Below are 21945 nucleotides of genomic sequence, written 5' to 3' on the forward strand. Positions count from 1 at the left end.
CAAAATTCACTATTTTATTTAAGTCGCATTATCTTATTTAGGTCATATCACCTCTCTACTACATCACTCCAAACCCAACCCATACCCAACCTATATTTCATAAAAAGTCAAAAAATACACTTATTTAGATCATTCCAAATCACTCCTTAATTTGGTCAACTTATAAATTTTTGTTCTAAAAAAAAAAAATTATTTTAAACTGTTTGATTAAACTTACAACTTTTAATTTTAACAATTTATTTTAATTCAAAAAAACTTATTCTGAAAAACTGTCCACCCATGTTTCGGACTATAAATTTCTACTATGGGTATTTTAATTTATAATTATACCCTTGATTTTTTATTTTATTTTATTTTTTAACAAATAGAAAAATGCCCAAATTTTTTTTTTTATTATTATTATTTAGTTTATTTTATTTTTAAGGAAAATGTGCACTAGTGGTGAATAACAAAAAAATAAAAATTAATTTAATTTACAATTAACAAAAATCAATTCAATTTGGGTAAAAATGACATTTACACATCAAAAATCTATTTTACAACTTATTTACTAAACATCACTCAGCAACTTAAATCTATAATCCAACAACTGCACACCAAACAGATCGACTTCTTACTAAAACTATAATCTACAATCCGTTAAACTATAATTTATAATATGTTTTATAATATGTTGCAACTCCAAGTATCTCATTCACAGTTTTCGAATTACATATGAAAACAATGATATGTTTCTGATTATTAACACAAATGTTTTACAAAGTAAACAATCATCATAAGAAATTTACAATATGAACTTTGTCTGCTCCTAGAACCACCAAACACAGTCTCAATGTATCCTACATGAACACAAAATTGATACTACTACAAATGAATAAAATTATAATAACCACCTCACCAGTATATCACCGTTATAATAACACGCTCACAAAAATTTACCAGAACCTGTGATGACAAAGCATATGGTAGCCAACTTCAAGAGCAAATGGCTTCGGCTACAGGTCCTAGCATCCACCGTTTATACAGAAATTCAAGTTTTCAGGCCCGACACGTGGATACTCCGAAATTCTGCTACATAAAAAAAAAATTCAATCTGCAATCGACGTTTGAGAAAGTTAATGGGATAAAATCTCTGTCACCCGATCCTGCGAGTCCGCAGGAATCTCCCTTCCAGGGACCTGGACCTTGAGAAGATTAGAGTACCTGATTTCCAAAAGTGGTGCAAGTAATATGTAAGAATGGAAAAAAGTGTAAGTAAGTTGTTTTCTTTTATTTTTGTTTTTGGAGGAAGAAAAAGCAAGTCATTTTTTTCATTTGGACATTGATTTTCAAACAAAACCACATGGTTATGAAACCAACTTCTGAACAAAAAGATATGCTTCGGAAATCTGAATCATAAGGTTTTGTTTCGGAAATTGATATCCAAACCAAATGAGTGCATGAACTGAGATAATGTAGTGTGCGGAAATAGAATCTCCCCAAAAGTAGGAGACAAATACACCTGTTCCCTAACTATATAACTAGATGGATGTAGCAACTCACTCTCCAGGTGTGAAGAAGTGCTCATGCTCCGTAATGAAGGCAAGTAAGGCCTGTAAACAAGAATTGAACAATGATCTCTGATGGCAACAAGATGTGAAAAATTTGAAGTGTGAAAGTTAGATGACTTACTTCAAATGGCATGTTTAACAGTTCATAGTAAGTCCGAACACGATCCAACTTCAGTTGTACAGCTTCACTGTCAATCGATGGGATAGCAGCCAGTGCCTATAAATATAAATAACAATTTGAATGGATCATGTAGTTTAATTGAATTTCCTAGTCTTGGAATTAATTAATACAATTCCTACTACAGGCGCTGAATACGTGCCTCTCATCAATTAGCACAAGCATATTTAGGGTGACTTGTCCACAAACTGGGGGAAGAGAATTTTACATATAGAAGAAATTTATTAGTAGACATAACAACAAAGTGCTAGCTCAAGATACTGGATTTGCAGCAACAGATCTTTACTCTTTCTTTAATAGCATATAAATATTGTTGACAAAAATTCTAATACATTGCATAATAATTAGTAGTCTTGGATTCTGATTTTAAACACATTTTTATTTCTGAGATAATAAGGTTGAGTTGGGATTTTTGATTACATAAGCCTACCAAAATAATCAATAAATAGCAATATTAGCCGAAGCCTGCTCAATGTTTATGCTCTTCTTGGTTTGGTGCAAATACAACCAAGCTGGAACACCATTATTGGAGAAACCTTTATACATTAAGGGGATAAAAAAAATCATTCTTTTCTCATAGATTATATTTCCCTGATTTTTTATATTTTTTTATTGTAGATATATGTATTCAATTTATTATTGGACTCAAGAATGTACTAGACCACATCAGCAGGGACCTCTAAGATTATCTTCAGATCCCAAAAGGGCCCAAGTATATGTCCTCGGAGGCAGAGCCTTTGGGAGCCCCTGACAAGAAAAAGGCCTATTTTGCCATGTATTGGTCATGTACAAACCATATATCAAGATTATGGATCTAAGTTCAGGAACTTGGATGTCAAGGGAAAAGCAAGAGAGACTATAAAATATAACTCGTTACTCATCACACAGTCCGATGTTTCTCCTTCATGGATATAGGAGACCACCGCCAGACTAAAAAATTCTTGCTGTATTCTGTGTATGCTTCTTTCTAGTTACAATTCCTATGGCATAATTGAGAAATACAGAATCTATACACAAAATTATGCAGAACAAAGAAAATATATATATATATATTTTTTTTACTTTTATTCTTTTGCAACAGAAATTTAGGTGAAATGTATTTTACTTATATAAGCAAATGTCAACGAGATAAAATACAATAATCTGCATCATGAAACAAAGTTTTCCTATTTAGAATAAAGAAAAACTTTTTCAAAATATTCGCATGAGAATGTCAAATGAAATTAACCTGCTCCAATGCAATTGAATTCCGACATATCTGCTGAACACCAAAAAGGTTGATGGATTTCATTTCAGCCAAAGCCTAAGAAGACATTTTCAACTCTCTCATTAGTAATGGTACGAAGACAAAGAGCTCCCTAAAATTTTCAGTTTAAACTATAATCTTAAATATAAGCAAGCAACGAATAATAAAAAGCATTTATTTCCCAACAAAAAATTTCAGATAGAGTACACGTGCAAACCTTGATGGATGAATTTGCTGCAACACTACATATTCCACCAAAGATATAACTCCGCTTTACTCCCGCAACAAAAGGGGCCATTTCCTGATCCCTGCGTGTTATCTACAGATATACAGAAAAATAAAGAATATGAAAAAGTGATTCCATGAATTTAAGCAACAAAATGAGATTTGAGAAAAGTTGGAAGTAAATGGAAATCAATAAAAAAAAAAAAATTCTATTAAAAGTGAATCATCTGTTATTAATGTGTCCCAAGGTTAAATCTCTCCTTTCATCAAGTTAAAATGACATAGAAATCTGTGCAACAAACGGCAAAAAAGAAAGCAAGAAAATAAATAGCTACACTTTCCCCAGCCAACAAACTTTATTTATTTATTTATTTTGTTTTTTTGATAAATCCAACAAACTTAGAAAATGAAAAGATTACAATTAACCTGGCTGCCGATTAAAAGATTACAATTAAGATGCTCTTTTAAGTTTTTATTTTTTTATTTTTACACACTTTTAAGGTTGCATCAAGTAAAGATTTAAAAAATAAAAAAATAAAAAAAAGGTTTATTCTGCCTTTACCAGAAAATCACGTGGGGTCTAAGTCCCTTGACACTTCAGTTGCTAAAAGATGTAGGAAAAAGAAAGAAATCTATCTTGTGACTTAAAATTTCATCATTCAAATGTGAGAAAATAAAACTTGCGGTTTAATACAAGTAAGTCGTTCTCTTTTCTTCTTTATTTTTTTCTCCTGTGGAATAAAAAAGTACAGCAATTATTAGAGCAATAGTTATATGTGTCCGTCTGTCTGCATGTATGTATATAAACCAATGCAGCAGTTGATTTCTACATTGTTCATAAAGAGAGCATATTTATGTGGTCCAATAGAAGTACATTCATATTCTACTGAACATCCGACTGTTTATACTGTTTGAATTGGCTATACAATTATTACCACCAAAAGGACATATTTGGCTTATGGAATGATATTGAGTTTCTTAACCGAGTTTCATTTAATGCATAATTTGGTACATATCCCCAAAGAGTTCACAAATTGTTTGACAGCATATATTTATCTAAAAATACTTTCAACCAATGTGCTACTAAAATAGAAAAACACAATCATTGTGGTTTCTTATCACAGACAGTATTTAAGAAATTCAATCTCCCCCGATAGATGGCATAACCAGCTGATTTAAAATCCAAGATCTTTGAAACAGAAGCGGTTACAAGATTGAACTTCACGCAAACATCTTTCACTAACAATGTGATGTCTACTTCATTTGTCGTCGAAAACTAGAAACAACAATACTCACCTGTGCAGTAAATGAAATAATGAAATCATCAGGCTCCTCTGCATCTTGGTCCTCCAAGTATTCTCTATTAGTCATTTCCTGTTAAATTTGATTGCTCAGTAAGTTCATATAAACTGCATGACTGTTTCCATTAATTAAAGTTTCTATTGAGGCAAATGTTGATAACTAATGTATGTCACAGACCTGCATATGAAAAACTGTCTCCAATTGCATCTCTACACGTAAAACCTTGAGGCAATCAATTGCCAGTTTTCTATATTCTTCAGCAAATGATGCCAGATCTTTAGGCAGTCCACTATTTGTTCGAGAATGACGTCGCACCTGCTTTCTATTTTCTTCGACTTGGTTAGATGCTCTTGTGCATGTTTTCCCAAGCCTGTTTATTGCATGGCAAAATCCTCATATAAGCCGTTGCATATAATTTATTAATGAGAAGTTTCATAAATCTACAAGTTCTATCATGCAGAGCATAGTTGTGTGGATCATGAATTGAATTGAATTGAATTGAATCATGAATTGCAAACCCATCCTCTAGTTCTTTACGTCTTTTTGTAAAAAAACAAAACCCACTAGACAAACCAATTCCCAAATAAAACAGATGAAAAAACACATGCACACGTAAAATTGAACATACGAAAGATCAGACACTAATTAAAAAACTTGTGAATGGTGGCCGCATGGTCGGTAAGGGTATTTGCCTTCAAGTCAAGTGATGTCGTTCTGAGCCACACCATTATTTATAATCCTATATTGTATATCTATTTGTGTGTGTTAATTTACTTGAAATAAAAATTAAAATACAAAAAATTAAAAAAAAAACGGCCTATAATTTGAGAAAAACAAGCTATCGATTCGAGGCCCATCATACAAGAAGTTAAAAGATCCATAATTTAAGATAATAAAATATGCATAAAAATTTTAAAAACTATCCCAACTTAAAAACTTCTCAATTACTAAGAGGAAAATATCTTTTCTATCAAACCTTAGTCCATACACCATACCAAATCATATGGTCCCATATAAGATCACTAGCCTTCTTCTTTCCGTTCCCATCATCCACCTTCAACAAGTATGTAAATAAATCCAAATCCAAACTCCCAAATTTTAAACAATTAGTGACAACAAGTCAGTACCTTAAAAATGTTACACAACTACTACCTCAAAGGTGGCAAAGTACCAAAATAACCAAAAAAATTCAAACCTCTAGATAAATACCCCCAAAAAAATTCCTTTAGCAAGTCAAAACACGTGACTAATGTCAGGGAGTGTGAAGCCTTGCAGAGAGATAAGAAATTCCTTGTGACTTTGTCTATTGAAAAATTGGGGTCAAATCAAAGTCAATAAAAGCTTTAAAATGCATTTGTAGACCTCTTTCCAACCAAAAACAGCCAAAATTAGGAAACAATACACTTGGCAGAATCAATGATGAATCAACAGGTTCAGTCGATTCATTGATTCACCCATCAATTAACACCTACTGATTCACAAAACAAATTTGTTTTGATTAGTGCTTTAATCGAGTCCAATCATACAATTGTAACAACTATGATTCAGAGTATAAAGTGATCAAGTCATAATTATATTTCATGTAACATAACAGGAAAGATGCTAATGCATAAAAATTATAAAAAAAAAAAAAAAAAAAAAAAAAAAAAAGAGAGACCTATCAAGATACAAATGTTAATGCACCTTTTAGAATGGTATCATAATCACCAAATGCAGGTAACCTGTATCAATCAAAGACTGTAGCATGTAGACTCAGTGGAGAAACAACTAATGGACAGTACAAACAAGCTTAATTGTTAAAAATCTATTGGTTGTACTACTAAAGACGAGGAAAACGAGTCCATAAATTGTGTTTCAGAGTTGGGAGTTGTTTAATTAGTTGTGTGGCCCATCATCACTATCGGACACAAAACCAAAAATAATATGAATAAACAAATAAAAGTAACAGTCGATGATAAATTTCACTAGATAACCTGAAAAGTATTAAGTGTTCAACAAGCACCATAACAGACACAGAACACAGACATGATAAGACAAGATCACACTGACAAGTGAATTTATTTATTTTAAATGGACACAACAGTATATGAACATAGTCCTTATTTGTACATAAATTATACAAATTTGATAATACTCTAAATTTCTATATTGTGAATTTCATAGTGGGTAAGATGAAGCATGGATGGTTGCATGTCTGTGTTTGATACTGTACTAACTTAAGTATAGGCCTATGCTGAGAAATAGATAGGGGTTATATTTATAAATATGAAACTGGGATATTTCTTATGCATACAATTGATGGCCATGACTCCACAATCTGTGCAAAACTTCAGTCAATTTTAGGGTTCATAAATGATTACTGCAACTTAAGATCACACATGCAAACACATCAGAGGACTTGCCTTTCAATTGAGTCAGCAACATACTCCAATGAATCACTTAGGGAGGCCAACAATATGAGTTTGTTATCGTCACGAATTAGATTATCCTGCACAAAAGACACAATTCAAATAGTGAGTAAAGTTTTTTTTTTTTGGATAAATAAGCATATATTATAGAGAAAGCATCAAGATGATGCAACAAATACAAGAAGGCCACCCCAATTTGGGGAGAACAAAAACAAGCGCTAACCAATCACCTCATCTAAAAAGTCTAAAAAAACAAATAAATCCGGATCTACCTTCCCCTCCAACCAACTATACATAACTACAAGAAGACGATTCTGTAACCAAGAAACACCATGAAAAATCTCCAAAAAAGTGCGTCTATTCCATTCCAACCAAACAAGCCACATCAAACAAAACGGTGCCAGTAACCACACCCGAGCCGGACGCCTCGGCAAGCCCAAAGCAAATCCACCACCCCCTTTGGTTGAACCCAATCAACCCCAAAGAGTGAGCAAAGGAAACCCCACAAATACGAAGCCACCGAACAATGAAGAAACAAATGGTCCACCGACTCCGCATCAGCACAACACATATAGCACCGATTCACTAAAACATGCCCCTGCCGCACCAAATTATCCAACGTAAGATTCTAACCTAAAGCTACCGTCCACATGAAAAAAGCAACCTTAGACAGAACCCCCAATACCCAAATACTTTTCCATGGAAAGATCCTGCCATAGTCCCCCACCAAACCCCAATATAATGACACTACTATGAACCGCCCCTTTGCCCCCCACCCTATTCCACACCATGACATCTTGTCCCACCCTAATAGTCCCCAAACCATATAAAAAACCCCCACAGCTCCACCAACTGATCAACCTCACAATCTTGTACCTCCCGCCGTAATTGAATATCCCAAACCACCACACCCCCACCTCCCAAACAAAAAGCCACCAGAGCCTCCCGATCCGTCGCAACATTAAAAATTAAAGAAAAATGGGTCTCCAACAAAACCTCCCCACACTACCTATCTTTCCAAAACCTCACGCTCATCCCATCCCCCACCTTGAACCCTACCCACTTCCAAAACTCCACCATCCCCCGCCAAATCCATTTCCATAACCCACACCCATAAGTACAGGACACGTCCCCCGAAACCCAACCCCCCTTTCCCACCCCACATTTAGAAGCTACCACCTTCCGCCGTAATCTACCACACTCCAAAGCAAAGCGCCACAACCACATCCATAACAAAGCTCTATTGAACGTCACCAACCTCCTTACCCCCAAACCTCCAACTTGCTTAGGTTGACAAATCCACCCCCAATCAACCAAGTGATACCTAAAATCAGCACCACCACTACCCCACAAAAAGTCCCTTTGAAACATCTCCAACCGTTGTGCCACCGACACAGGAATAATATACTGCTTAGCACACTCTTAATCAATGTCAACCACCCGCCTTTAAAAAGATATTGACACTTTCAACCCACCAAACGACGTTGAACACGTTCTACCACTCCATTCCACACCCCCTTCACCTTGAATGAGGCCCCTAACGGCAAACCCAAATATGACACTGGCAAAACCAAGACCTTACATCCCAAAATTGCTACCAAGATGGGCAACCTATCAACCTCCCCAACTGTAATGAGCTCCGACTTCTACAAGTTGACCTAGAGGCCCGATACCGCCTCAAAGCAAAGCAAAACACATCTTAAATATCCGACCTGCTCCGCCTCAGCACCACAGAAAATCAAAACATCATCTACGTATAACAAATGAAATACCCTAATAGTAGTCCCATCCAACGATCCCACATCAAAACCTTTCCATGGACCTTCGTGCACGACTCTATCCAACAATCTACTCAACGCCTCCATCACTAAGATAAATAACAGTGGTGACAAAAGGTCCCTCTATAGAAGACCTCGATGTGTCTAAAAGAATCCCGCTAGAGTCCCATTAATCAACACATCCGCACAGTCGATATACAGAACTTGATCCACTTACACCAAGTCTCCCCCAAAGCCCATGCGATTCAATACATACAATAGGAACTCCCAATTAACGTTGTCGTACGCCTTCTCAATATCCAATTTGCAAATCAAACCAGGGCGCCCCTAATGAATCCGAGAATCCACACACTTATTGGCAACCAATACTGCATCGAGAATCTACCTCCCCCAACAAACGCATTCTGACACTTTGACACCACAGCTTGTAAAACTCTTCGAAGTCTATTTGCCAACACTTTAACCAATAACTAATATTCACTCCCCAGCAGACTAATAGGCCTAAAATCACGAACATCTTCAGCCCCTCCTTTCTTAGGAATCAAAATCAAAAAAGTTGCATTGAAACCCTATTCTCTCCCAAGATCCTATCAAACTGAACACCTTCCAAACCTGGCCTCCATGCCCCTTCTTGTTGCCAGAATAGATACTGATAGAAGCCCACAACCCCTTTCCTAATTTCCACATTCATGTGCAGCTCTTGGCCATCCACCCGAATCCTACTGATTTGATTAACCCTCCAATGAGCATTTGCCATCCGATGGAAGAATTTTGTATTCCAATCCCCGTCCTTCAACCACAAACATCTAGACTTTTGTCTAAAACATACCTCCTCCATATGGGATATATGAACAAAATTCTGTCTAGCTGCCTCCTTTCTAATAGCATCATCAGTGGACAGCCCCCCTTGATCCTCTAGCTCATCTAAGGACCAAAGCAAGGACACCACCGTTGTTTTTTGACCCTCTAACCAACCAAACACCTCCTTATTCCACTTTTTCAAATCCGCTTTAAGCATCTTCAATATATGAGCCAACACATAACTAGGAGAACCAAAGCACACATAACCATTCCACCATCCACGAACCAACTCCATAAAGCCCTCCTTTTGCAACCACATATTCTTAAAGCGAAATGGCATAGGACCACGTCGAACCCCCCCACTATCAAGCAAAATGGACCAATGATCAGACACTGGCCGAGGTAACCGGATCTAAACAACCTCTGAAAAATGCTCCTCCCATCCCCCAGTAACCAAAAACCGGTCAATTCGAGACAAGCTCTGCCCATTTGACCATGTGAAGCTTCCCCCCTGGATAGGTAAATCAACCAATTGCAAGTTATCAATGAAAGAACAAAAGGCCCTCATTGCGCCCGAACTCCTAGTATTCCCCACCTTCTCTGATGGCCATCGTACAACATTAAAATCACCCCCCACACACCATGGTACATCCCATCGAAACGCTATGTTCTCCATCTCCTCCAAGAACATACCCTGCTTTGAATTCTGCATAGGCCCATACACTCCAGTAAAAACCCCATCAAAAATTATCCTCCACACGTCGTAACAAACATGATACTGACAAGCCTCCAACCTCCTCCTTCCTCACCACCACCCTCCTATCTCAGCAAAGAAGAACCCCACCCGTCGTGCCTAATGAGGGCAAAAAAACCCACTCCACAAATCTCCCCCCTCCCCTCCCCCCCACCCCACCCCACCCCACCCCACCCCCACACACTTCTCGAATCAGCTCCACCCCCACCACCCCCATCTTCGTCTCTTGTAAACACACAACATCAGCTTTTGCACTCTGCAACATTGCCTTCACCGCCACCTTCTTATCCTTATCATTCAAACCCCGCATGTTTCACGATACGATTTTTAATTTCATTTTAACAGCAATGGTCCCATATGGTCTCTCCTTCTGCCCCATTCGACATTCTTCACTCCATGATCATAATTCACAATGCACTCCACATTTTTAAGCTCTCGATTACTTTTACAAGGGGTCACAAAAGGCATAGACACCTCTTAACTAGGAGCCCCTTGCCGCCACAACGCCTCCATTGTCGCAAACAGTCGCATTGCCTCCTCTTTGTGGCCTTCAAACGACAGACCCAAACAACGGCTGACTTCGCTGATACGTTCCAGCACCCACTCCGATTCTACCTCAGCCGAAGGAATCTCCTCCCTATTCAATCCATCGTTGACCTCGAACTCCCTCTATTTCTGTGCCAGACATGTCTCGGAACACTCTCCTCCACTGCTAAGGATTGCAACACCATGGCCTCTGACTCTCCACCACTATCGTTCCCCTACCCACATCTGTCGTCCCAAGATGCACCTCTGGGCACCTCTCTTTCAGGCTAGGTCTCCTTTTCTTCCGACTCTAAGCCCTCCGACTGAGAATTAGCTCCCTCCACCTCCGCTACCAACCGCGACCCTAGTTCAGTAACAGGTGGGTCTCAGCAAACCATCAACTCCATCCCTAACAGCGGCTCTAACCATCAGCGATAATCACCTGCTTCTGTTGAACCCACCCGACCCATCTCGCCTAGGTTTGTGTCGCACGAAGCACTACAACCCACTCCTCTTTCGATCCAACCCACATCAGTGAAGTTTTATAGGCTTGAATCACAAGCTAAAAGAGACCACCGCTATATTTGCAAGGCCCCACATTTGATTCCCCTTATATTTTGTCACAGCCCACCTTCGTTTTCCCACCTCTCCTTTATTAGCTTCTTAGGCCTTTCCCAAGCCCACCTACCCCCGCTTAAGCCTCCTTGGATAGTCCATATCCACCCCCACAGGTTGGGTAGTGTTGCCCCGAATACCCACGGACCTCTTCTCCTTCCTAAATCTTTGCAAATATTCATTCACCCCAAATCTTCAAAGGAATCCATGCTCTAATTGCCCAAAATTCCTCCTTTCCTTGTACAAACCAGATCCCCCATCTTTCTCGGTCATCGGCGACCTCAGCTCCACCATCAGATCTGCCTCTACCTACACTTGCAATGAGAGCTGCCACATCCTCCATCGGAGGAGACTCGCGCCGGCGTATTCTCTGAGCATCGCACACACAGCCGGATTGAGCTCAGATCCACCAGCGACTCATCTATCTCCACGAAGCCGCCATACTGATCACCGATAATACGTACACCTCTTCTCCACGGAGATGAATAGGCAGACCCACCACCCAAATCCAGACACTTTTCTCAAGCCTCAAGTTCTTCCCTGAAGTACAGAGGGCCAATGGTGACCACCACTCCAACAATAGAACACACCCATCCACTGTCCACCGCCATCGCAGCAACGCCTCCATCACACTTTTGTTTGGCAAAACGAACAAGAAGGCTTTGTCTCCCAGCGGTTGCATCTCCACCCAGCGGTTGCATCTCCACCTTCCCTGATTGTTACCACCAACGGCCAACCCAGTCTGAGATAGTAGCGAAACTCAAACCTTTGCCATCCATCCCCCCCATCTTACCCACTAGCGACCTATCCAACATCCGGAACCAATCAACCTCTACCTCAATACAGACAACCCTTTTATACTCACATTCAATGGCTGATAACATTGACCCAGAGTTGAACGTCATCTTCCTCGAGCCAATAGGTCGCGATACCCTTTCATCGCTCAACCCAAAGCCTTCTATGACCAGGGCCACCCCTTCCCAGCCATCGCCGAACGCAGACATAGGTATGAAAATCTGTTCTCGTCGCTTCCCTATCATCACCACTACTTGAAACGATGACCTCCCTCTTTTCTCATCTCGTACCCAGACTGTTGTAGTTCGATTGCCCACACTAAGACAACCTAAAAACTTTAGACTACCTGGTTCCATAGATGCTATCTTCATGGTCACAATCCAATGTGCTTCCGATCCATTCAGCACCACCGCCCGTCGAAGCCCCTCCCCCCTCTCAACAATGGATAACCTGCTTTTCCTATCCACTTCCACCACTGTCTCCTCAATCTCGAACGACTGGCCGCCAAGGAAAAGAATCCGTCGGTGTGGCCCAACTTCTTTCTTTACTAGGAACATTACCTTCCTATAATCTTGGAGCTCTCAAAAAACATATATATATATATATATATCTAAATTCTTTCAAATAATGAGTAAAGTTGACATCTAGGTGGAGACTTTACGGCATCAGAGATCATTTTATCACTAATTAACAAACTAGAACTTCTGTAAAAAAATCCAATTTCTAACAACCTGCTATGGAAACGAAATTAAGTCCCAACACGTAACTAACGACACAATACTTTTATAACATATACATACCTGCCTGATCGGCCGTAAATTCAATAATAAGTCACTCATTCCCATTTCAACCTCAACAGTTTCAGCATCAGAAGCATTATTTTCCATGTTTGGCTGACCAAGTGAATTTGGTAAACATGCGCTAGCTGGATCAAGTCGCATTAGATTCTCTACATCATGCCTCCCAATGAGCATATAACTTAGCTTCTCAAGAACCGCCTGCATATTACCCCATAGGGAAAAGGAAAGAAAAACTAAAATCAATGGAAAAAGAAGATTACAGAAGACAAATATCTATCACTGATACATGCTATTCACCAAAAAGAACCATTCAGGAAGGCATTTCGGGGGGGGAAAAAAAATACTGAAATTCCCCTGTAAGTATACTGAGTTATAAATGAGAATGAAAGCATTATCGCAGACAGAAACACTACCCCATTGGGCTGATTTAAGTTAGAGAAAAGTAGAGATCCCTTAAAACCAAAAAGTTTAACGAAAATGAAAACTACACACATTACTTCACTAAACCTGAGTAAAAAAAATTGAAGTATGAGTAAAATAGATGGTGACTGTATACTCGTAAGTTAACTTTCTACTATATCATATCAATGATCCATAAAGAAACAATGAAGTCATGACCAATCAAAATCGAAAGAGAGATGGATTAAAGGAAGGAGTGATATCAAAAGGTTGTGTTGTCATCCCATATACAACTATGCATATAAAATGGATAAAATGCGTACTAGGGTGGGCAAACTTTAAAAAATGAGGAGGCACACACAGGAGCTACAACCAAACTGGTTGCAAAGAGTTGAAATGGGGATAACATGCTCGGTAATAATGGTTTAACTTCCTTTCTATTACTCCTGGGAAATTCTAACTTTTTTTTTTTCTCCTTTATATTCCTTCTGGAGAGAGGCACACCTAAAGCTTTCTAGGTATATTTGGGTTTGAAGACAGTAGCCTTCTTAGTTTACTTGCTTCCAAATACTTTCAGTAATATATTTAGCTGCAGTCAATGTTAGAAAAGAATCACACTATAAACAAAGCATCAGCAACAACTTAGACAAGAGAGAGAATATGAGAATATAAATGATGAAACAATTGCAAATGATATTTCAAGAGAGAAAATTAAGAAATATCCATGCCTCCATGTACGAAGTTCGACATCTTTCATATGTTCGCTCGAGGAAAGTCTGCACGTACTTCACAAGGTCACCAGAAAATTTAGGCATTGCTTGAGCCCAACCAAGAACCTAGTGCAAAAGATGTGTAACTCAGATAATTTGACATAACATACAATAAAAATGACACAAAATATTAAACGAGTTTCCAAATCAGAATTATCAGATCATTCCATATTCTCTACTACAACATGTATTACATTAGATCTTTGCTATTGTAAATTTATAGGGTAACATTAAAAATCAACCCTTGGCTTGTTTTGAATAAAAAAAAGATAAGATAGACAACAAGAAGAAACAATCAAGCATACCTCTTTTGCTAAGAAATCTATAGCTAAAAGTCCTTGTAAGACAGGTCGCCCCCTTTCAATTGATGAAGTATAAGCAGCAGCTGCATGTGCTCGTGGACGAAATGCAGCTGGACCTACAATGATAGTTCTAGGAATTACATTATAATGGTCAAAACAAGAAGCAGCTAAAGCCAACCACCTAGTTTATGAGCAAAAGTAAGAAATCATTTCAGTGAATAACAATCTATGAAACAATTTCCAATATGCAGAGTGCGGACTTCATGTATCAACCCCACATGGAATCCAGATTCTTCTAAAATACCTCTTGTATAAATTTAAAGCTGTAATTTATTTTAGGTATCAACCTAATTAGATATACCATCATTTCCAGAGCTTGCAAAAGTAGCAACGGGAAATGTGTTGCATTCTACCCATCACATTATTTCCTGAGAAAAGGTAGCAGTCAAGGATGACACTGGTGCTCCAGCTTGTCCCCTCCTGTGCAGTTTACAGATGCTATTGTCTCTGTGCATAATTCACATGAACCTAATTATAGTTTTTAGTGGTCATAGTGTGAAACATGTATAAGTTTCAGACTCTTAAGAACCATCTACAGCAGTAAGGGATTGTCACGAACTAAGAAGGTCTAATTGAGAATCAATTCTATAACATTTTGCCTGACAGACATCCTAGAGCATTACAGCAAACCCAACATCAATACTCACAAATGCATACTTTAACGTTAGCATTTGAGTAATTTGAATAAACCATCGATGCTTAGCAAATTAAGGAAAATAAAGTTTAGTGAGAAAGATGGATTCTCAAACAGTTGTTATTGACTAACTAAAATCTCAATAGTGCATAGAACTTGCTTGATATGGCTTGCTGCACGCCTTTTCTGTAATCTACAAACATTGTTGGTAAGAAGTGGTCCTTCACAAAGTTCTCCACAAATGCCAGCAATCCATCATTCCTGCAAAAATTACAAGTTTAAAAACACAAAAAACATAAACACAAGTAAAAAATCAGAAAAAGAGAAATAGCAACACTCATTCACCAGATATTCAGTTGGATCAAAAGAATTCATTTTGTACAACAAAAGCATACCCAAAACAGGGAGAGCAATGTGTTATCGGCCTCTCTCCAAAGCGATCCACAGAGTTCTGTATCTAACCAAATAACTATCGAAGTACACAACTCACGAAAACCACAACATAAAACTTGATACAATGGGCAATTAAAGATAATATTCAAGCCTGGAGTTTCTTCTGGATCCAAACTTAGAAACAAATCAATCTTAAAATCTAATGCTAATATTAAAGGCAAATCTGGGGGAACAAATTCATTTACCCATAAGCAATGAACTTCTAAAAATTATACAACTGAATTGTCAACACATGAAGATAATATTTATCTTTTCATATGCACTTGCAATAACAATTAACTATGAATTATTTACGCAAGCACTGTTCAATAGTATCTGTAAACGTAAGTGGTCACATCAACGCACAGAATGGGTTCCAAACTTACCCTAGTTGGGAATACTTCTGAGGCAGCATTGAAGCAAGTTTATCTGTAAACTGCAGCATAACATGTCAGATAAGGTCAGCTAGAAAACTGGTCCATATACAGATGCTGGTCGGTACGCTTATCCAAAGTTTATGACAAAGTGAACAGATGACAGTGCCAAACCTGTAGAACTGGTCGGTATACAGATGCTGCTAGATATATGCCTTGCTCAGGTAAGACAGCTGCAGTTCCATAACCTTCTTGGAGAACATTTGAACCCCTTCTACCCCATCCTTGGCGAATAAGGTCAGTCCCTGAATAATAGTTATTAACCCATCATAAATTGGATGCCTACAAGTTTTTAAAAGGTAATTGATTGAAAATAACCAAGGGGGAAATGCAAAGAAAGAGAAGAGAAAGAAAGGAAGGAATCATGAACAGCTATGCAGACATCAATTGCAGATTATCAAAATGCATCAAACATAGTTTATGTACTTTCTTCTTTCTTCTTCTCACAATTTTACAGGCAACACAAGTTGCAACAGAACCGAGGGAAGTGTTTCCTTCAATGCAATTAACTAGACAATCAATTTCAGTGTTGTATGTTGTGCAAAATATGCAGATACAAATCAATTGTTGAAAATCACTTGCATAAATACATAATCAAGTCCCGTTCTGTGAAAACAGGTAAGAACCCCTTTCACGATTATTTAAAAAATATAAATAAAAATCAACAATCAACAATCAAAAGCTACAGTCAACTGCCTAACATGTTAAATTATCATTGTGTTTCCATGTGGCAAGTTAACAACTTAAAAGGCCAACTATATAGCAGATGAAAAGGTATCGGCTTGCTTCATAAACTGTTTTTCTGATCGGCCAGGCTTGCTTCATGAATTTAATTCCCATGGTTTTACATTTAATTTTCCATTGGTTAAGTTTACCTATCAAGCTAATTATGCTACAGTCTACACTGCCAATCCAAAAATAAAATAAAATCACAATTATATGTGCCATCTCGATCACACACATCAAACCCCACACAAAATCATGAAGCAATAGTTGCCACTAATCATATATATTCAATAGTGCATGGCATTTTAAATAATCAGACATATGACAACAGAAAATAACTTGTTAAGCTTCTTCCTAACTAAAACAATATACCAGACAAAATGTCATGCTAAAGACCTCATTACTTGAAGGATTGGCTTTCACTTTGAATTTTTTTTTTTTTTTTTTTTTTTTTTGGGGGGGGGGGGGGGGGGGGGGGGGGGGGGGGGGTTTAAAATTTAATAAACCAAACCAAACCAAATCTTAAGTCCCATCAAATGGGGCCGGCCACATGAATCCTTCCTCTCCGCTTTTGCTTATACAGAGGTAACATTTACACTTCCATCATTTATACAGTACAATTATAGATAATAACCGAATTTATCTCAAAAAGCATGTGATGTAGCACCAGGAAGAAGAATAAATCGGAAATCACAATCCTAAAACGAAATATCTCAATCTTCAATAATCATTATTCAAATCAAAGGCTCACCTTTAAACCATTACACAAAGCTATATATATAGGCATAAGCACTATCTGATTAAGAAACCCTGGAATAGGAAACCAGGCAATAAGAAACTACTTTAAAAAATAAAAAAATTATAAAACCATAATTCCTAATTATACTAAATTTCATATATTCTTCAATTTATTATCATCTAATGCCTTTCTGATCCCCATCAACATCCATCCATGATTTTCTATTGAACAAGTTATTTTTAACAAAATACTTGCCACTAGAAACCCTAATACTATTTCTTGAAATTGCAGGCCACCTATGTTACATGGACTCTTCTAAATTTGTGAAGTACCCATGTCAAATGCTTGAAACTTGAGTAAGGGATGGGATATGTGTCCAATACACCTATTCGTGATGCACCCAATATGTATGTATTAAGTAGTCAAGTTTTATATAACTATGTATAAAACCTAGGGGTGACCATTAGTTCAATGGTAAAACCTTGGCCTAATAAGTAAAACCACCTATACATATATAATATTTTCTAGAGAATAACATGTAGTATGATCTCATTCATGTAACAGCCATCAATTATGAACACAAATGAACTTCCATTCACCAAAACCAAGACAAAGTAAAATTATAAAGCCAAAGAGTATATTAATCTTTTATAAGGAGACCTAAAACATTTAATGCAGTCATTGCAACAGCATAGTTGTTGACTTACCCTGGTTAGGAATAGATATGGTAGCATCTGTGAACCGAAAAGCAAAGGTAAGACCATCTTCCGACCCATCCCTGCAACCCAAAAGCAATAGCATCATACCATCATTTCCTAAACAATTACATGCAAAATGAGAATAAACAGTAAAGTTTTCAACCAAGTCTAACAGACAGATCCTAGATGCACTATTACATAATAATAAACGCTAGTTACAAAGAAGGCAAAGCCATAAATTTTTCCTTGGAGGACCTATATATGATTTTGCGGAACCAAAGATCATGTATTGTATAACATCATTTTCCAAGTAGTGAATACAAAAAAATTATGCAGATTTTTTGCAATTCCTAAAAGAAAAATCAAAAGAAATTTAAAAAATCAATTGTTATTGTGCCTATTATATATATTGTTGATCACTGAAATTTGCAACTTTGTTTTTTGCTTAAGTGACTGGCTCTCATTTAGACCTTTGTCCAATATGCTTATATTTGAGATGGGGTTTAACAAATCTTGGTCAATGATTTTCTATTTAAAACAAACTAGTAGATAAATATTTGGCCCTAAATCTAAGTCATCTACATGGATAATACTAAAAACAAAAGCCACCTTTCTACTGTTGAGGAGATTGTAAAACCCATTTATCTGCTTTATGCAACCCCTTAATGTTTTCACTAATTAAAAAAACAACTACAACTACATTAATTTTATGTTCTTATAATGGTGCGGATAACTTTTTAGTCAAGAACATAAAGCCAAGATGATAGATATAAGTATACATGTCTATACAATTTTTGGGGAGGGGGTTAATAAAAACCCCAAAAACTACTAGCAATATGAAGATTAATGGAGAATAACGAAGGACAAAAAATCCTTTTACACACACGGAGGTGGTTTTGGTAAGGGTTGTTCACGGGCCGGGTCAATTTTACCAGTCATGCGCCACTTGAACCAATAACTTCAGGTTGGAAAAACATCTCAACCAAACAAGGGTTCGAAACCGATCACTTCAGGTGTAGAAAAACCAGTCAAACTTCGATCGGTCGTAAAACAAACCACGATTCTTCAAGGCACAATAGATCTCAGTCCATAGGGGTGTGGCAAAGGGGTTTTGGGGAAGGAGATGAGAAAACAGCTTTGGGGATCTCAATCACAGGGGTTTGGGATTTAGGTTTCAGGGAATTGAGGGAGATCAAACAGTTTTAGGAAGATGAGGTATAGGTGAAAGAGCTTCCAGGGGGGAGACAGTGCAGATCTCAGTGCCACCATCTTGGCACCACCGCCACGATCTCACAAAGACCATCTCATCGGCTCGAGTGAATGAGAGCAAGAGGATATACAAAGAGTAAGTAGACATTACGGTGAGAGTGTTTTACAGAGAGAGGAGAGAGAGAAAGGGAGGGAGGTGATGTGAGGCTACATCGTGAGGGAGGAAGGGAGGGAGGGACGGAGGTGAGGGATGAAGGAAGATAGAGGGACTGTAGAGAGAGTGAGACCTGTGGCTGTGACTAAGAGATAGGTGATTGTTGTGATGAAGTGTAATCTGGAGAGCCAATAAGAAATTCACGCGTAGAACAAGAATTAATTTTAAGAATATCTCGATCAGGTCGGATTATGTGGTTTTTTTTTTTTTTTTTTTTTTTTTTTTTTTGCACTAAGCCTAATACCCCACTGCAAACCTGCCAAAAAAATACTCTTGAACCTGCAGCCGACCGGTTCACTCTTCGAAGTCGCCCGTTCGAGCTTGGGTAAGATCTGATCTGTCGGGTTGGGCAGGTCAGATGACATTTTTAACAGCCATAACTTTGGTTGTAGAGAAGGGTAGGGAAACACAAAAAGGAAAAAATGAGTAACCCCATGCAACTCAAGAAGGATAACAGTGACCTCCAAATTCTTCACGAGAAGAACCAGTGTCTACCACAGAGTCAGCAGCCTCATAAACCACTATAAGGGAAGGGTCCACCTATTATCCACCATTCCACCTTGAGTGAGAGAACTAAATTCTACATTTCAATTAATGTATGGCCACAAACTAGGGAGTGAGATCTCATCAAATAGATAGCATGAATAACATCACCCTCTAGCTGATCAAAAAAACATCACCCTCTCCCAAAACAAATGAACAATGAAAGAAAGCTTCCAAAAGGACTTCTGTAAGTGCAAAAAATCTCCACCTAAATGGCATAGCCATTTCTTGCCAACTTGGAAAGAACAAGACTAGTATTTAACAATATAATCTCTCTTAAAAAAACTCCATCAATGCCATGCAAACTTGGAATACCAATAGAGCACTCAACAAATTTAAACATAAACTCCTTAGAAGATGTGTCCAACCACCACAGGCCACCTCAGAGGGAAACCTTTTTTTTATATATGTAAAATTCATTAATCAAATGCCACAAAAAAGAGGCGCAAACACACGGTGAATACAAAAAGAAAAAGACCAAAAAGTTTGCCAGCTAAGTATGCTAAGTATCCACAGGGATATACAATTCCGCCAGAAAGTCAACAAACCGACAATAGCAAAAGGAAGATTCTCCCTAAACCCCTCTTTAAAAATTTTGCTAAATACAAAAAAAAAATACAAAAAGATGATTCTCCCTGAATTTTCGTAATTTTTTTCTATTTTTTTTTTTTTAAAGATTTCATCACAAACATTTTATTTTTTAAGTGTATCTAGATTAAATGGATCTAAAAAGTATAAAATAAATAAATAAATAATAAAAAACAAAATTGATCAAAATATTGGAAACTAAAAACAAAAAACTATTTTTGAAAACTCAAAACCAAAGTGTGCCTTTCAAGCACAATATAGACCTCTCACAACTACCAAAACACCTTTGTTTCCCCTCATTCCATAAACACCACATGAGCGAAGATGAGTTGCCTCCCACGCCCTCCGATAACTACCTCTTGAACAACCTCTACTTACTCGAAGTAGCAAACAAATCTCAAACCAAAGTAGGCATTACCCACTCCACTCTAAAGACTGAGTACACCATACTCCAAACCTCTCTAGCTACTAGGCAATGATGGAGAAGATGATTAACACTCCCCCCGCAAATTTGCACATATAGCACCACTCCAACACAAATTCGCCCCAACTTCTCAAATTGCCAATTATCAAATATAGCTTCCCTAGCAACCATCCACGTAAAAAAAGAAAAAGAAAAAACAGGCCACCTTAAGGCCCTTCGAACCTCAAATCCATATCACCAGCTCTATCAAAAGCTTATAGAATAAACCATCTTTAGTGCCTTCCAAACCAGCTCCTCCCCCACCCCAACTCTCACCGGTGTGTCTTGCAGAATTATAAAATAGGACTCAAGTGACTCCCGTTCCAAATCCTATAAAGGTCTCCAAAACACAAGCTTCCATACTATCCTCGCAAGAAAAGTTTCCAATACTCTACCACCAAACCCTCAAAATTAAATTACATAGCATAAAAATTCGCCGCACTAAGATTCATACCAAAACTAAACTCTGCTCCCATCTCCCACTCTAAAATAGATGAGGGTACAAAAAATCATCCTTAACCCTCACGATACTCATCCAAATGCCCACGCCAAACGAACCCCTAAAATGAGTTGTAAAGCAATCCACCCACTCAAGCCCATATTTGCCATCAATCACCCTTCTCCATAAGCTCTCTTATCTACAAAGCAAAGTGCCAACCACTTACCCAACAAAGCCAAGGTTCCCCCTATACTGATGCAAGCACATCTCCTTCCATTCAACCCAATGGCCGATCATTGAGGTTTCTAAAGAACTTGA

At 37.8% G+C, this 21945-nt stretch overlaps 1 protein-coding gene across 1 annotated transcript in view; it reads right to left on the minus strand.

The window, feature by feature from the left end:
• Window positions 1–708: 708 nt before the first annotated feature.
• SEC8 (subunit of exocyst complex 8) overlaps window positions 709–21945 on the minus strand; it is a 41060-nt gene continuing 19823 nt past the window's right edge. Inside the window, exons 13-27 of the mRNA XM_082883075.1 lie at window positions 18181–18251; window positions 16123–16253; window positions 15961–16010; window positions 15303–15403; window positions 14452–14564; window positions 14105–14212; window positions 12978–13175; window positions 6904–6989; window positions 4679–4871; window positions 4496–4573; window positions 3192–3293; window positions 2957–3031; window positions 1672–1767; window positions 1543–1592; window positions 709–1203 (exon numbers count right to left, since the gene is read on the minus strand). Coding sequence (XP_082739201.1) covers window positions 1116–1203; window positions 1543–1592; window positions 1672–1767; window positions 2957–3031; window positions 3192–3293; window positions 4496–4573; window positions 4679–4871; window positions 6904–6989; window positions 12978–13175; window positions 14105–14212; window positions 14452–14564; window positions 15303–15403; window positions 15961–16010; window positions 16123–16253; window positions 18181–18251 — 1540 coding nt within the window. The 3' untranslated portion in view covers window positions 709–1115. The remainder of the gene's footprint in view (window positions 1204–1542; window positions 1593–1671; window positions 1768–2956; window positions 3032–3191; window positions 3294–4495; window positions 4574–4678; window positions 4872–6903; window positions 6990–12977; window positions 13176–14104; window positions 14213–14451; window positions 14565–15302; window positions 15404–15960; window positions 16011–16122; window positions 16254–18180; window positions 18252–21945) is intronic.

Source organism: Camellia sinensis, chromosome 8, assembly GCF_055761805.1.
Source record: "Camellia sinensis isolate YWXY chromosome 8, ASM5576180v1, whole genome shotgun sequence".
In the NCBI taxonomy this organism is placed as follows: domain Eukaryota; kingdom Viridiplantae; phylum Streptophyta; class Magnoliopsida; order Ericales; family Theaceae; genus Camellia; species Camellia sinensis.